This window comes from Columba livia, chromosome 1 (assembly GCF_036013475.1).
Source record: "Columba livia isolate bColLiv1 breed racing homer chromosome 1, bColLiv1.pat.W.v2, whole genome shotgun sequence".
NCBI classification, from domain to species: Eukaryota; Metazoa; Chordata; class Aves; order Columbiformes; family Columbidae; genus Columba; species Columba livia.
Window position 1 is genome coordinate 196,417,653 of NC_088602.1, and position 18,061 is coordinate 196,435,713.

At 38.1% G+C, this 18,061-nt stretch overlaps 1 protein-coding gene across 2 annotated transcripts in view; it reads left to right on the forward strand.

The window, feature by feature from the left end:
• COG5 (component of oligomeric golgi complex 5) overlaps positions 1-18,061 on the forward strand; it is a 189,039-nt gene that overhangs the window by 3,463 nt on the left and 167,515 nt on the right. For both annotated transcript variants that reach the window (XM_065049026.1, XM_005498123.3), the window contains exons 4-6: positions 873-927; positions 1,024-1,093; positions 5,899-6,019. In XM_065049026.1, the coding sequence (XP_064905098.1) occupies positions 873-927; positions 1,024-1,093; positions 5,899-6,019 (246 nt within the window). The remainder of the gene's footprint in view (positions 1-872; positions 928-1,023; positions 1,094-5,898; positions 6,020-18,061) is intronic.

Sequence of the window (18,061 nt, forward strand, 5' to 3'; positions counted from 1 at the left end):
GAATAAAACTATTAGCAGTAGTTATGTTTACCTTCCATCTTACTGTATGGGTAGTTTTATCCAATTTAATAATGACATACTTGTAAACAGGGCTTTACAAAAATGTAGTACAATCCTACAATAACTGGAACAAAAATAATTTCATAGGCCTCTGTATCCGTAACTTAATGAAATTCTCAGCAGGCTGATTCCATATTGCAAAAATGACTGCTACCCTTGACTACTTTGTTTGCAATTTAACAAGAAAAGAACAAACATGCTTGTAGGCTTTCGTTGTGCTGATTTGCCAAACTAATCTGGAACAAACATGATTAGGGTACTTTGCTCTGTTTGTCATCTAAATTAGATGACCTCATGATGACATTGATACCTTAATTTTTGCTAAAGATGTTTATGCACAGGAAGAAAACTTTAACATAGAATTTATTGTCTTCTCAGTCCTCTTTGTTGGTTTCTCTGAACTGTCTAGTCACTATGTTAAATAGTGTTAAATAGTTTGTGCCATTTTTGTATATCATATTTAGGTGTTTGTAGCAGGTTATATGCCTTTGAACAGCAGTCCTGATCATCATACAATATTTAAAGCAAGATGTTTGAAAGTTAACATATCATGAATTTCAGAGTGATATTTCTTCTGTAGGTTTGTGTTCTTTACCAATAAATTTTCCATAGCATTCTAAGTGACCTACTGCAGGCTCAGTTTATTTCCAAATATGTTGTGCTTTACTCCTTTCAATCTGTTTGAATTCTTTGTTGCAAGGGGGGAAACATTTTTTATGTGCTAAAGTAGTCCACAGTAGTTACTATGACTTGAAGAATAGTTCTTCCTATAATTTACAAGTGTTCATGTAAAAAATCTCTTTATTTTGCAGGTGTCCTTCAAATGATGCAGACTAGGATTGGTGCTCTACAAAGTACTGTTGATAGGTATGCCATTCATTATATGATTAGAAAGTATAAATTCTTGATTGTTCTATGATGTTATTAATACTGCTATAAATAAATTTATCTTTTTACTTTTAGAATTAGAGTCAAAATTGTTGACCCCTACAACAAAATAGTGTCTCGCACAGCTCAGCTAGCAAAACTTCAAGTAAGTTGTATTAAAAACGTATTAAAAAAAAATCTTTTTGAATGTGTGTTGTTTCCCAGTTGTCAGATGTGGGTGGAATTTTCATACTCCAGTAGCGGGTAGTTCGTCGTTAATATTTCTCAGTGAAAATCAGTATTTGTGTGTCTCTTCATGAGCTTTTGTGAAGTGCTTTTTATTGCAAAGTAGGAAACTGCCCTTTGCATTATTTGAGTTTTTGTAGAGATGGAGGGAAGAGGGAAGGGTTATCTGAGTACAGATTAATTAGATTCTCATTATTATTTGTGTAATTTGGGTATTTAATGTTATGGTACCATTGTGTAGAAGGGGCGTTTCTGCTCTAAGTGAATGCATGCTTGACTGCTGCTTAATAAAAAGTTTGGGAGTTAAATCTTTAAAAACAGTCAGGTTGCAATTTACAGTGCCAGTTGTTGTTCTGGAGTTTTATAAGCTCAGGTACATACTTGTCCCTGACTTTTGACTATAAGTGGAGACTACAGGAGAATGTAAATTTCTGTTAGAGGATAGCAGTGGGAGAGAACTTATCACAGTGATGGTGAGATAAGTGTGAAACACTTCCATTTTTAATTTTCTATTAGTTGAAAACGATTCCATACATCTTCAGTCATGTAGCTGCTTTCTATTCAGTTTATGGTTTGACAAGCAAGCACAACTCCAAATCCACAAGTGTTTAATGAATTATTGTTTGAACTGTTGTCTTCACAAGTTTACCTTGGCTTTGCAGAGCTAGGAATTTGTCTTTCAGTAGCTGACACTTGAGCTGTGGGTATACACTCCAGCTGATTGCCATCTGCAGGTGACTGCTGTCGTACAGCAGAGTCGATGAACCTGCAAACTGTTGTGCAGTTTCCAGTCTGGGGGCTGCTGGAGCAGCTGCAGTAGTCTCTTGGCTGAACTTCTATTTTCTGCATTACTTCCAGTAGCAGTGAAGTTCAGCAGGAGGCTCTTAACACTGTTCAGCCAATCTGTCCAGCTGCTTCTCCTGTTCCTTTCAACTCCAGCTGTTACTGTTTCTGCCACTGGGCAGAACTTTTGTGACTTACATGTGGCAGATTAGGTGCAGTTCTTTTTTTTTGTTTTCTGGTGTATGTTGCAGCTGTGGAAAGGGTTATGGGAATTTGGAGCTAAAGATGAAGATAATTTCTGTCCTGGCTTATTCAAAAACAAGCTGCAGAAGGATGTCTGAGAAGAATGAGTCCCTGAACTTAGAAAATGTTTATTGGATGCTCTTTGCTTCCTCTTTGCTGTAGCAGAGTTACATGGATTTTCCTGTGGTGTGAAAGCAGCATGCATCCAGGGTCAGCATTACTCAGCCCATGCCAGGGAATTAGTAATATTTGGCTTTTCTTAGCTCTAAGTCAGAAAAAAGATGTGCAGGGCAAGGGGAGCCTGCTAAGGTACACTTCCTAGCGTCCAAATCCACTTGCCTCAATGTAGAAAGAGGAATGATGATTCCAGCTTCTCTGCCAGTGAGAGTCCATCCTTGGCATGAGAGCTGCTGTCCCTTCTTGCTTTGTCAGATACATAATGAGTGCTCTATGTTGCACTACGCTGCTGGGACAAGTTGAGGGTCAGGACCTCTGAATTATGAAATGGAGCTGGTCTTATGGAGAGCTGAGTCAACAGGCCTTTGAAATCTCAGTCCTCCTGCCTTTCCGAGAGGCTCTGCTCTGGCGTGTCTCTACCTGGCTGACTTGTTTGTTCAGGAAGGAAGGGCAACAGCGCAGCAAACAATTCCTTTCCTGATGGTGGCAGGGCTTATGACACGAAATTGCTCAAAATGCTGTCAAAATCTGTAGGGTTGGCAGGTATGTTTTGCTGACCAGTGTGGTGTTTAAGGGCCTCTTGTACTCGTGATGGTATTATTTCAGTGCTTCTCCATTGATTGCTGTGGGACTGCTCACAAACTGAAGGAATATTTGGCTTCCATAAAGCTGGATTTTGCCATCCTTAATTGTTTTTAATATAGTCTGGCTTTTTCATAAACATTCTCACTGCAGATTCATTGTCAAACTTCAAATCTAGTCCTGAATTCTAAATCTCTGCTGTGTGCTTGTGTATATTATGTCTCATTCTGCTCTGAGAGCTTCATGACATCCCAAGGGAGCAACAGACTCACAAAGCTTACTTCCTACTTTAAATCATGCTGTCCTCTCCTGAGTCTTCCCATAGTAGATCACAAGCTAAATGGGAATATTTAACAGCTGAAATAGGTAGACAGAGTGTTTGTCCTTCAGAGGGTTATTTTCTGTGCAGCTCTGTTTAAACAAGTGTTTCTACATGCTCTGTTAATTGGATATCTCGGTGTTTAAAAATCCTTACAATAGCCAAATTTTAAAAACCTTTTTAAAAAAAAGAATAATTCTGTATTTTAAACTTATTCTCTCTTTAAAATGTTCACTAGTAGCAGATTTCATCCTGGTGCTACCATAACTGTAGTTTGAAGATAGTGGACTGTCTCATCTTTCTTCAGGCTTCTGTTGCATATACATTCAATTACATTATGATTTAGCAGATATATGCAATTGCATGTTTGAGCTATGCACCGGCACATTTTCAAATGGTCCTGTCCTTATAATTAAGTCTTCTTTCAAGAATTTCTTAAAATTAATTTGAGATTCAAAATGAGAGGCTTTTTGAGTTCTTGAATTGTAGAAATAATATCTGTTAGTATTGATATGTTGCTTTAAATTTCAGGAGATACCTAGCATGTAATATGCATAAAAATTGGGTTTTATTTTTAATTTTACTAAAACCACTGGGACTAGCTCAAGCTATTGGCCTCTTCCAGATTAATTCTTGCTTGAACAGTGGAATTCATTCCTTCTTGGATAAAAGCCTCTCTTTTAGAAAAGCATACTGTACCACCTCAGGAAAGCAACGTTTCCAGAATTAATTCAGACTTCTGTTATGCAGATAGGCAGGTCAGAGGATCTAGCATCTGTGAACAACTCCAATATTAGAAAAACATTTTTGTTTCCATTACACGGGCCTCATATATTACATTCTTTTACAGTGACTAAAAGTTTTATTAAGTCAAGCACCTCATGTACCTGGAAATACTTGGGTGAAAGAGAATCTTTGTCAAGGACGCAATGCAGTAGCAATCACTGTGAAGTTCAGTGCATCTTCAGTGTCTTTGGATTTTTCTCCTCCTAATTCATTGGGCCAGAAGTTCACTCGTGTGTCTAAATATACCTTTTCCTGTCTCTTATTGAGTTTGATAGGCCTTTTAAAAGATTGTTTCTTGGCATAGGAGATAAGGAAAATAAATGGTCTTTGGCATATAAAGTAAAATAAGGCCAGAAGATAACTGAAGTTGAATTCCTGGGGAAAACTGCACAGTTGGATGAGAGAGTAATTACATTTGAACACAAAGTAGTAATACTATGCCCTCTTATCTGGCGAAGCAGAGTGCGCTATATAAAAAGCTATTTTTGATTCATATCGGTGAACTAAATTTCTTCAGGATGAAAGTGATATGTGGATCAAGATTTTTCTAATTAAACGAATGAATTAATAAAAACTAATACGTTAATCTCTCAAAGTAGGATAAGCCCCACTTGGTTCTCCCTAATGGTAATAGAAATCATGTGGTTAAATTGTCTTAGAATGCTTAGGAAACTTGCACTGCAGACTGTGTGATACAGAGCCAAAGGCGGCGAGAGTAAGCGTGCTTTTAGTGATTTTCCTCAGTGGGGCTTCTTCTGATTTTTCCTTTTTGTTCTGTCTAGATGTTTAATAAAATTAAACTATAAATGTTTGTGATTTGATTGGTTTGTGCTGGCAGAGGGAAGAGACTGACGAGTTGTGCAGTCCACTGAATATTAACTGTACTGAAATCCACATACTTTTTTAACTTCTCCTGGGTTGCATTTCTAATTCTAGTTTAGATCTTGTCCACTCCAGAATGTTGTTGTTCCTATAGCCTGTACCTCCTAACACCAGTGACCCAATTCAACCCTAGAGGAACTCTACACTTGATGTGATTCCTACTGTTTCTCTGTCTCAATTATTTACTATGTAGGAGGAGAAAACCTCTTTCAAGATCTTAGTTGAGTGAAAAATGAATAAACTATTACGTTTGATTTAGATGTCAGCAATGCCTTTATTCTACATTGTTGCTAACAAAAATATACACAAATGTATCCTGAATATTTACATATGCATCTGTCTTTTTAATTTTTAGCCAAGAATGCTGTGTTTTTCAATAAATCTATGAAAGAATGTGAACTAACAGTTAGCTGAATGAAGGTGACTGGCCTTATGAAAGTTTTGCTGAAGATGAGTTTTTACATGTATTTCTGCTGTAATAGTCCATATCTGTAACAACAATTTAGCCTTTAAGTTTTATTGTCCTCTGAAGTGTGTGCTGCCATTTAGCTTATTTTGGATCAATATTTGATTGGCAAGGCCAACTTCTTAATTTTACTAAAGCTTACAGAGGGGAGGAGTGCTGAGGAGAGATGCACAGTATCAAATAAAGCTCATTTCTAGTTAGAAATAGAACATGTCTCTCTCATAGGGTTTCGAGTTTCCTTTTTTTTAATAGTGATGACAACAAAATCTCAGTAGCCCTGAGAGTGGAATTACCAGCTTTAGAAATTATTGGTCTATATTGCATAAAATCATGTTTAAAAGTCCTGAAAAAAGATATTTCTAAAGTTCGTTGGTTTTATTCACATTCATATTTCATTTTTTGGTTAAAATATTTCCATATTTGAGGCCTAATATTATGTGATCATAAGGTACCGATAATATCCCCTAATGCTGTGATTTCTCTGCAGGCTGCCTGTGACTTGCTGCGGAGGATAATACGCATCTTGTATCTCAGTAAGAGGCTTCAAGGACAACTGCAAGGAGGAAGCAGAGAGATAACAAAAGCTGCCCAGAGTCTCAATGAACTTGGTGAGTCCTTAGTTCCTTTTAGAGGCATTTTTAGCTTGCATTCCTGTGGCTCACACTAGTGTTTGGCTTGAAAAACAAAGAAACTCCCAAAACTTTTTACTGTGGTTCTTGCTGTCTGCTTCCTGATTGGAACTGAGAAATGGCGTATACAGAACTCATTAGTACTTTCAGTTTTTTCATATGACTTCTCTAGAGAAGGGTATTTATTAACAAGAAAATTCTATGGTAAGAACATGTTATTTTGGGCAACAATTTTTTTTTGTGATGAAATTAATTTCTTATTGGTTTGTGTTTGTATAAATCGCTTTCAGAGGCAGCAGATATATATTGAGCTTTTGGAAGAAATTGCACTACAATAAGGCATAGTTTGAATTACAGTTTATATTCTAAAAGAAAATTATTGGCCGTGTGACCTTTATGAAAGCCATATGTGATGTGATATACAGATACCTGACCTGATTCAGACACTGGAAGCATTCTGCTGCAGTAGCGACTAATTTATCCTGTATTTTATTGGCTTCTAGGAAGAATGATGAAATAGTTCTCATGTGGCTCGTGTTAGATTGCTAGATTGTTTTTCGTTCTTGAGCTAACTCAGGTACTTACAGAGTGTGCTGCAGGACGCAGGGAGGAGCCTCCTCCAGCTTGGAGATCAGCCCTTGGTGTTGAATATGGTGTTGCCAGCTGTTTCTCCTTTGATTTAATGGTATTCAAATTTAAGCTTCCAAAAATAGGTTGTGGGAGGGCTGAACTATCAAACATTCAGAATCATCCTGAGGTTTATTGTCCATATTTGTCACTGCTCTTTTTATAGCATATAATCAAAAAATTATTAGACAATGATCTAGTCTTATAATTAGCAGATGCTGTGTTGCAAATGGAAAATTTATATATTTATTTAGTATATCAGTTTGACTAGAGTACTTTAGCATCAATTGTAGCATTCTAAGATAGAATATTTTTTCTAATTTTCTATTTTTTTCTGGTTTTTTATTTTCTTTCCATTTTGGTCTCCCTTCACATCTTCAGAATATATAAAGTAATACCGTCTTTTAACTGTCTGAATTACAAGTCTTGTGGGATTAATCTGAATGCTAGATCCTGTTCAAATAATTAGTACAACTTAATGGCAAAATCTGAGACGTTGATCTTGTGTAGTTTTTAGGATTTATTTCTTTTAAAGAAAATGCCTTTTATTACCCTCCTTCCTCTCTTTTTTCCATTCCTTTCACCATTAAAAAAAAAGAGCTTGTACTTTCCTGTGTTAAAGTGTGACGGTCTTTTGAATTGTAGAATGGTTTGGGTTGAAAGGGACCTTTAAAGCTCATCTAGTCCAACGCCCCTGCCATGGGCAGGGACACCTTCCACTAGACCAGGTTGCTCAAAGCCCTGTCCAACCTGACCTTGAACACTGCCAGGGATCCACAGCTTCTCTGGGCAGCCTGTTCCAGTGCCCCACCACCTCATGGGGAAGAATTTCTTCCTTATATCTAATCCAGATCTACTCTCTTTCAGTTTAACACCAGTACACCTTGTCCTATCACTACATGGCCTTGTAAAAAGCCCCTCTCCAGATTTTTTGTAGGTCCCCTTTAGGCACTGGAAGGTGCTATAAGGTCTCCTCAGAGCCTCCTCCAGGCTGAACAACCCCAACTCTCTCAACCCGTCTTCCTGTTTTCAAATACTTGGTCTTTTCCTGAAGCTTAGAGAAGTCTGAGTCATTATTATTGTTAAAGATGAAGGGAAGCATGTCCCCTTAGGAAGCAGTTTCAAATTTCATTCTGTAGACCATAGGGGAGAGCCAAAGCTTGTGGTCCTTAATTTAATCTTTAATTAATCCTTAATTCTGGGTGGTTTATGACCAGATAAAATACCTTGTCTACTGTCATTTCTCTCTCCTTTTCTTTCCTTGGTGTCTTCCTTTCTTCTCTCTTACCTCTCCATCTGCATTCTTCCTACCTGTTTTGGCTTTCTGTTCTTTGTGCTATCCTCTGCTGCCCACCTGATGCAAATTCTCGTTGCCTCCAGCTGGCCATGGCACCTGGCACCCAAGGGGTGGGAACACCCCACTGAGGAGTGGCTGGTGTGGTGGGTTACTGGGTATGGGTGGCTTTGTTCGGAGAGGAGGAAGGTGTACAGTGGCTGGAGTTAACACAGCTCAGGGTCCTGCAGCGGGAGTCAGGAGCAGGGGTATGTGTTACAGGGAGCCTGGATTTTGGGGTGTGCATAGGTCAGCAGTGTTTTGCACTTCTGGCCTTGGAAGACATTGGGATGTGTGCAAGACTTGGGGGGTGGTGGTGACAGCAGCATGGGGCAGGAGAGCAGTGAAGCTGTGGTGACTTGGGTTGAGGTTGAGGAAATGTGATGGTGTTGGAAGGGTGGGAGGCGTGGGGAGAAGACACTGGGCATTGGTTATTCAATGGTGAGATGCAAAAGCTTTGGGAGGACTTGGGAAGTACTACAGCATCTGATGGTAGTATATAGGTGGTAGACCTGAATAGTGTGAAAGCCTGGTATTGGATAGGGGGCTCTGTGTCATGGAGGCTTGCTTTTGGATTGGGGATCATGGCCAGTATTAATATTAGTTTGTGAGTTTAGCCAGATGTTTTTGAATATCCTTTTTATCTCTCGTTCAGGGAAAAATTCTTCCCATTGTTTGTTACCTTTCTGTTGTGCGTGTGGTCCAATGTAATTTCTGCTCTGTTGAAATCAGCAGCACTGTGTTATTACTGTGAAAGCTTTGCACTTTTTATGGTATAATATACCTTTTATTGCTTACAGGTTATTATCAGTAGAATCTTGGTATAACTGGCCATTTATTTTTATCTGCTGTTATTCTCTGTATGTATGTTTGGGGGACACAAATGCGTGTGTGCCCATTTGGGTATATGTATCCAATGCATATTTCCTCTGCAGATCTATATTAGTTCACTTACAGCTTTTACTTAGTTGTGCCTTGAAGTTCATTTTGCAGTGATGGGAAAAGGTATAAAAAGAATAGAAAATCTTGGAATTATATAGAAACGTGGGTCAGTCAGAGGAACTACAAAAAACAGTAGCTTTTATTGCGAAGTGTTTTTTATATTGGACACTTTGTTAAGTTGCTAGCAGCCTGCAGATCTCCAGCTTCAGTGGATGATGTTAGGAACTTTAGTATGAAAGCATTTGGTAATATTTTCACTACTTAAAATTAAAGTAGATGTAAAATTCCTCTGTGTTGGACTTTTACATTCTTTGAAGTTAACTTCCCACTTTGGCGCAGTAAGAAGAAACAATTCCCTATGTAATTTTTAGAGATTAAATGTGATTAATGTGTGTGTGTGTATATATATATAAAACCCCAAACTTTCTTCTGCAACTCCTCCACCCCTGTTGTGGTTTAATCAGGCAGGCAGCTGAACACCACATAGCCATTTGTTCACTCCTCCTGCCAGTGGGATGAGGGATCGAATCAGAAGAAAAATGTAAACCTTGTGCATTGAGATAAAGATAGGTTAATAGGACAGAAAAGGGAAGCAAAATAATAATAATAATAATGGTAAAAGAATATACAGAATAAGTGATGCACAATGGAATTGCTCACCACCTGATGACCAGCCTGTCCCCAAGCAGCACCCCCCTGGCCAGATCTCCCCATAATTTGTATACTGATCATGACAAAATATGGTGTGGAGTATCCCTTTGGTCACTGGGGTCAGCTGTCCCAGCTGTGTCCCCTCCCAACTTCTTGTGCATTCCCAGCCCCCTCGCTGGTGGGTGGTGTGAGGAGGAGAAAAGTCCTTGACCCTTTGTGAGCACTGCACTGTGTTGTGTTCTGGATTTAGAATGAGAATAATGTTGATGGCAGGGTTGTTTTAGTAACAGCTGAGCAGAGCTGGAGCCAGCTTCCAGCTACAAGGAAGAAAATTAACTCTGTCCCAGGTGGAATCAGGACAACCTCCCAACACACTTGTTTGGGTTCTCTGCCAAAGTAGAAACAGAGTCGTGACAGTCTGTTGAATAAGCTATTAGTTGCTTCTCTAGTGGTGATTCTTCATACTACACAATCCAAGTCAGTGTTTGTACAGGTAAAACAAATGGCATATTCAAATGTCACACAGTGTCTGATGCAGTGAATTACATGCCCTGACTATGCTCCTTGGTGATATTTTAATACAAATATTTTATAAAGTGAAAAACATTGCTAAGCAAGTTTAAACAACAGAATGTGACAAGAAAATGGTACATTGTATACAGTTCCCTTTCACAGGAGAAATTCTGCAGGTATTAAAAAATCTGCTGTATTCTCTATGGGTGTGCAGAAATCACAGTCGGCGACAGTGGCCAGTGACTGGTCGGATGAAGGTAAAAATCTCTTGGTTGTGCAGTAAATGGCTGGCTTGGCTGTGGGCAGGTTGTTAATTCCATCTGTCAGTTACAGGGCTGGCTCTGGACAAAGGATTTATCTCTTTTGCTTCTTAAATACCTATAGATGATGTCATCATTATTCATATAAATGCCTAGAGTTCTTTTAATTATAATATGCTCTTAGCCTCTATATGTGATTGTATTATAATTTATTTCACAGCAAATGAATTTATTTGCTTGAATGACCTTGTGAGCATATAATACTTCTAGGCAGGTTCTTGCAGCAGCCATAATTTCACTCTTTTGCAAACTCAGAGTTAGTCTGTGACTGAGCTGTGCAACCATAAAATGAAGGGGAAGGGGTCTGTTGAAATACGGTTTTGGGTCTCTTCAATGTGGAAGTTTCTCCAGCACAATAATGCCTGTCTTGTAACTTTTGAGAAGAGAGAATGAGGTGAGATAGGACTGTGACCTTACTTTAAAGCTAAATAATTCTAGAAAAAAGACAAAATATTGTTGGTTACAGAAGTCTAGCTAAAATGGAGAAAGCCCCACGTATGTATTGTGTTCTTTATAAAGAGGGAGCAAAGCCTACACAGTTTTTTAGCTTACAGTTATTTAGGCTTAATGTGACCATAGAAGCCTTAAGGGAAATTCAAAGAAATAAAGCTCAGTTTTGATGATCCTTGTAGAGAAGTGTAGCTTGGATGGAGCAAACTGCAATTAGTTTGGATCTGCTTGACACTGGGTAAATATAATTTGAAAGAAGTTATTTGGCTGTGCCTAGATGGCCTCTTTGTAGCTGGAGTAATGTAGGTGGTGGTAGCACTGTCTTCTAAAGTGCACTCCAGAACGAGGGACATCTGCACGAGGGTGACAGTGGTCTTGGGCCTGAAAAGTTCTCTTGTGGAGGCTAGAAAAAATTGGATGTAGGACCTTTCTAGGGTAAACAAGATGGATCATGATGTAATTTAAACAAGAAAAAGCCTGGGTATAGCTGATATATTTGTTAGAGTCAAAATTGGAGGAAATGAGAGGAGGGAAATGACCTCATCTGCCTGTGTTTATGGGGATTGCGTTGGTGGGATCTTGTCTCATCCAGTGCTGAGGCTTCTCTGTTGCAGTGTGCTTTTCTAGTATTCCTACTGTATGTAATACCCTGGAGTTTCCACTGAAAGGGAACACCGTTGTAAAGACTGGAGTTATCTATAGTATTGCAGCTCATCACCCAGTTTGTGTCATACAATAATACAAAATAATGCTTTATAGAGTGAGAGAATTAAATTTCTTTGTGAAAATTCACTGTTTCTTTTTACATTTTGTTCTTGTAGTTCTGTGTTGTAGTAATGTCATTTGGTCTGTGGTTTCACTGTCTTTGAAAATGCTTATGACATTAAATAGAGCAAGATCTGTCCAAATATTATATATCTAAGAAGTCTTTTTTCTTCTTTTTCTCTGTTCCTGTTAAAACAGGGACCTATTCTGTGGAAAGGAGAGCGTGTTCCTTTGTGTGCATGTCTATATGTGTATGTCTATAAATATTTATAAATACAAATATAAACAATATGTATATTGATCCTATTGTATCTCAGCTGCCTTTTAGAGTAATCTCATTGTTCTTAGTGGTCATCTTTGGGGACTCCTGGGGGGAAGAGGTGAGATTCCAGGGGACCAGAGAGCTTGCTTTATTGAAAACAGAAGTCATTGGCTCCTATTTTATTTAGACAACTCAAACTAAAAATTTGTACGAGTCTAGAATATAAAAGTGCTATTAAATAGTAGGCCACATAGATTTATCAAGAATGAATCCTGTTTAACCAACCGTATTTTCTTGGCAGCATAACACATCCTAGGACTAGAGAGATCAATGACTGTCTTGTAGTTTGATTTAAATAGGGCTCTTGACACCATGTCACACTAGCAGGATCAGCAAATAATCCTGATGAAAATGTTGTGTAATGAATGCAGAAGTTTTGAGAAAGCTGTACCCCAAAGTTCATCATCAAAGTTCACTGTTGCCCTGCAATATATCAAGTGGGGTTTCGTTAAAATGTATGCTGCAACTGGCTAATGTTTTCATTAATGATTTGAGTGATGTAATATGGTATATCCTTATTAAATTTACAAGTAATAATCAAGCAGAGAAGAATGGAAAGTATGTTGGGAAACAGGGTTAGAATGAAGAATATTCTGAGCAAATTGGAGGTACGTCTTAGCTGAACTGGTTTCATTTGTCTTTCAGACAAGTGCAAAGTCCCAGCAATAAATAATCGTAGTTACCAGCAGGAAGAGGAGAAATGACTGTATGGATAACAGCTCTGCAGAGAGGCTTGAGAGTTCCTCACAAATTGAGTGCAAGCCACTTGTTCATTTGTGTTGTAGCAGCATGATATTGTCGGCAATGAAATTTGTAGTGATCTTTATAAGGGTGTTGTGGGCAAGGTACTTGAAACAAACCTTTTATTCGTGCTGGAGTATCAAGTCTCTTCAGAGGCACTTCATTCAAGGCAGAGGTAGGTTAATTGGAGAAAGTCCTAATTACAGCAGTCATGGTGGTGGGGTGAGTGGAGGAGTTGAAAGTGTTTGCTTCTTTGGTTTGGAGAAGAAGGGTCTGAGAGGCAGAGTAACATTCTTTAGCTAAGTAAAAGTTTTTCAAACGAGGACTAAATGGCTCCATATCCACTGTGATTGAAACAGTAAGTAATGAGCCTGAAATGAGGGGAAAAACAATTATCTAAAATGTTGGGAGAGGTTTCTGCCAGTAATGGTAGTTTCAGAGGAGCTGTGAAGTCAGTATTTGAAGCTTTTTTAAAAGCAGTTTAGACAAAACACGTATCAGGAATAGTTCAGATACAGGTGGTTTTGCCTTGAAGCAGGAGGGCTGAGTAAGCTGACCTGGTGCCAGTCCTTTGCTTCTCTCTGAGATGCTTCCACCTGCAGCTCTGTAAATAGAAAATGTGTTATAGAGAAGTTTTGGTGTGTGGTGGTGGTGGGTTTTTTTGTTTGTTTTTTCTTTATTTTATTTTATTTTTGGTGTGATATGGTATGGTTGTTTTTTTTTTTTTTTTCTTAATTGGTCTGCTTGATATAAAATTTTCTTTGCACAAGTTGGTTTGTTGGGCGCTGTGCCCAGATACTTCTTGGAGTATTAGGATAATGTGACTGGAAAATTTCTGCCATCACTTTAGTTCAGCCTGTTCTTATCACTCCTTTAGATGAAATAGATAAATCTCCTCAAAGACCTTCAGCTCACCCCTCTGACACAATTACTTCTCTTCTGGTTGTGACTGACATTCAAGTTAACTTCACACAGTTCATCATGTTACTGGAGTGCAGCATAAATTGACCCTCAAAAACTATTATGTCAATATTCTCCAGGAGAATGCAGTGAGCAGGAAAAGGAAGGTGGTGCTGACTATTGTGAATGTAGATGTCGTGTATCTAATTTCTTTTCCTTTGCCAGGAAGGAAGGGAAGCTCTCTGTTTCTCAGTGACCTAACTGTTTTTAAGAAATATATTAAAATATATTAATTTACTCCTGTAAGTTTTTAGTATTTTGGAACAATGATGAATATTGTTTTTTGTTTATCAAAATACTAATCATTGCCAGTCAGTGTTCGGGAAACAACAGTTCTAATTTGTTGAAAACTGAAATGATTAAATTTAGTAGTAAGCGTTCATACTTATTTGTTTTATGGCAGCTGCCATAGGTACTATGGTAGTTATCTGTCACTGCTGCCTTCTTCTTCTATCATATTCAGTGATGAAATTAATGCCTTTTTTTTTTCCCCCCTCTATTCCAAGGAAAAATTTAGAGTGTATGATTGCCAAGCCAGATCTGGTGTTGACTGCAATTAAAGTGAGGAAGGACTTGGTTACTGTCATGTCAGTGAGGTCTTTCACTGTTAGTACACAGTGCAGACAGATTTGTTGATATTAATATTGCCGTGTGGAGTTTCTCATAAGAATCAACACACTTGAATCTGGATGGAAAAGTTGCTTTCGTGGTGCTTTTGCTTAAGGAATTGGATGCATTACAATTTATTGCTTTGTGCAAGACCTAGTATCCTCCAAAATCATAGAGCATATGTCTGTAGGGGTAAGTGAACTGATTTGATTAAAAGAAATTACACGGCCATGCTAGCATGATGCTTTGCCTGGGGTAATTAGTCCTGCTGAGAATGACTGAATTGTATTACTGGCTCAGAGCCATCTGCATTGTTTTTGAATGTCACTGCTTCAGGTGGTACAATCTGCATCCACAGTAAGTGCAAATACCTTGCTAAAACATTTGTCTTCTGTCCCTGGTGGTGTTACCAGTAACACTGCCAGACCTGCACTGAAATTGGGCTAAAATACCCTGTGCCTTTCTGTAGCTGAGTGTCATCTCCATGTTCATCGGTTTCATGTTGTTCCTTTCAGTTGCGTGTTTGTGTACGTGTGTTGTTTGTTTTCCCTGCTGAGGCTCTGTTACCATAAGATGGAAGATTTTGCAAAAAGTTGTTTTGCAAAGTTTTATTTGTAGTATCCCAGGCCAAAAAAACCTCTCTGGTGGGAAGGTGCAAGCAGACAGACAAATAATTTAAAAGCCTTAATATTTGTAAATTTAAAACAGAGAGTCTTGAACTGTTTGGAAGCTGGGAACTCATTTTTGTAGAAAAGCTTAATTTTTCCAAATTAAAACTGCTGAAAAATGTTTAATGCCTCAATTTACTGTGTTTATAAAGATTCTGGTTTTATTAGTTGGTCTGTCTTTTCAAGGAAAGGAGTGCCGTGCAAGCTATGGATAGTTAGCGCTAACACAAATTCCTCTTGGTTACTAAGATGATCTTGTTATTTCCTTAGTATTGCTCCTGGCTTCATGTTTCCAAAGTCACTACTTGATTTATTGTGAATTAATGTGAAAGGAAGAGGTACTCAGGCTTCTGCTGAGTTGCGTTATTTCATGAATTATGATGTACAACCGAGTATTTTGTGTAATGAGTGTAGAAGCTGGTCCTTGTGCTCTTGTGTAGTTGCTGTACCACCTGCTTATTTCTTTCTCTGTTTCAATTATGCAAACAACAATCTTGTTCTGGGCCATGTTACTTTATGCCACCTTGACCGTTTATGCAGCGTTAAGAAGCTTCTATGGGTATTAATTTATTTCTGGTTGGCTTTTGAAATAAAGACAGAAAAATCTTGATAGTATATAACAAGTTCATTAATTTGAACTACTCACTATAAGATACTGAATTAATGTGCATGTAACAAAATGACTTGCAAAACGTAATGCAATTTATCGTTAGTAAGAGGCTAATAGCGTAAGACCTCTTTATCCTCTATTGAACAAGGCAGACAGAACATACAGATTTTGCCGTTGAATTGCATTTTGCTGTGATTAGGATTCGTAGCTTGGAAACCTTATGTTAGACCAAACATTTTATGTAGATAGTTGGTATGTTTAATCTCTGTCATGCATTTTTTTTTAACCATTTTCAATGGAAGACACTAAATAATTACAGGTGCATCAGAGAAAAGACTAAATTTGATTGGATACAAGAGAAAAAAAATCGTGTTGGAATTTTGTTTTTCAACATAACCTTTAAATTATTAGGGCTTGAATTTACATTTCCTCAGGTTTTTAAAAGTCTGCTTTCTGTTAATGTAGCTTCATTGTAGTTTCATTGCTGTGTCACTGTTTCCAAAGTTCTAACTGTTCTGATCTCTTGAAATTTATTTTTCTTTATGCATATAGCTCTAAAAAATGAATCCATGTATAATTGTAATGGTGGGTTTCCTCGATGCCTAGTTTCCTTTAAGTGACCATAAATATGTTTCAAATTGTGAAACTATTATTTCATGTTAGCATTAAGTTAATTTCTGGTTTTGATGAGCCTAATCTTTTAGCTATAACTACTTGAAGTATTTGATTTTGCTGTATTATTGAGCATTTGATATAGACGTTGCCAGAGGTCTCTATATTGCGTATTTAAAAATGGGTTTAGTACTCTGTTTTCTATCTTGAGGTGTTAACCTGTTCCTGAGAGGTATGTTATTGATGTCCCATTAGCAAGGCTGTGTCAGAAGTTACAGTGTGTTCAAGTTGCCTTTGCTGTAGCACATGGAGTATTTCTAGCAGTTTTTATCCAGATTCCAGTCTCATCAAAGACTATTTTCTGTCCTTTGCCCTTTCTGGCTCCCAGTTACAGGTGTCCACACCTTTTGTTCCTTACATTTCTGGAAAGCTTTGCTCTTTCAGCCTCTGTGTCATCTGTTACTCTGAACCTGATTGCTACTATTTCATTATTCATATCAGTTACTATTGTTGTTATGATCTAAGGTATGGAAGATTTGGTTGTAGGCCAATATTACACTAAGTTAGGCTTCAGCAGGTACAGAGCAAAATCTGGGACCTGACAGCTCTTGATTTATTTGCTTTTAACAGTTCAGAGGACTCCAGTGGGCAAGAAATGATAGTGCCCAAGAACTGAGGAAGGGGAGGGGGCGTGGGGTAGACTACCAAAATGTGTTTTCTGCTAGGAGAGGAATTATTGTCAGGACAGCAGAGCAGCTGTGCCAATCATGCAGCTGATGAGTTACTAGCATTTGAACTCTCTTGTGTACTGTCTTGTGCACGAGGCACAAGTAGTGTTTGCCCCGTCTGCTTTGGTAATGTGTCAGGTGGTCTGGGGCTTTGAGAGCCAGGGGTTTGTAGTCCCACCTGGGCTGGGTAAGGCTGAAACAGGGGGGCTGAGAATTTTGGAAGAGGAACTGGTTAGAAATGAAGAGCAGAAAGAGTGGTAGAATAGGGCAGTTGTGGAAGAAGGTCTTGGTAATTACTCTGTCCTGTCTTTTCTCATTAATGAGCTTAAATATAAAGGCCGTGTGTTGTAAGGTAGGTTTTTTCCAGATTTTGTTTCTTTGTTTTGCAATTAGTGAATTTAAATGTGTGGTTCTGAAATCTGAAAACTATACTTCCATTCTGTTTCTCTAATAACAAAATTCCCCTGCTGTTTCTCAAAGTATCTCTGTAGAGCAGAGGGGAATTATACCAAACTTGTTTCTGTCTTGTTGTTAAGGAATACATGCTCTCCACCAGAAGGATGTATCCCAGCTAGTAAGGGTGTTTGGACTTTATTTTTGCTTTACCCTTGATCATTTTAAGCATTTGAACAGTAAGTATTTTTGTGGTTGTTGGCTAGGGTGTGTCATGGGAGGGGAGACACTAAAGGATTTGGAAGAACCAGTAACATACATACTCCTGTGGTTGTGAATGCTTATGTTCAGCCAAATACAGGAAAAATACAACGTCAGAGGTGGTTTGTTTGTTTATTTTTTTTTTTTCAATTTTTAATTACTTTGAAACAGTCATAATTGTGTAACTAGTAGAGATCTTAGGGCATATTTGAGTTTGGAGACTAAGTATGATGTTACTGGGTAGTCATACTTTTAAAAATAAAACTACATAATTAAAATTAGAAATGAAAGCTGTGGGTTTTTGCTTCCAGGTGACATACAAAAGTTATCAAGACCCAAAGATACCTGCAGGCTCTGTCTGCCTTTGAATCCAGTAACTTTCTGTGCACTGACTTTAAAAGTTGTTTTAGTTAAAAAAAAGATTGTGCACACCAAAGTTGCAAAAAGAGTTTAAGATAATGACTTTTGGCTGAGAGAGAAGAGAGACATAGGTTAGCTGTAAATCTCTGAAAGATG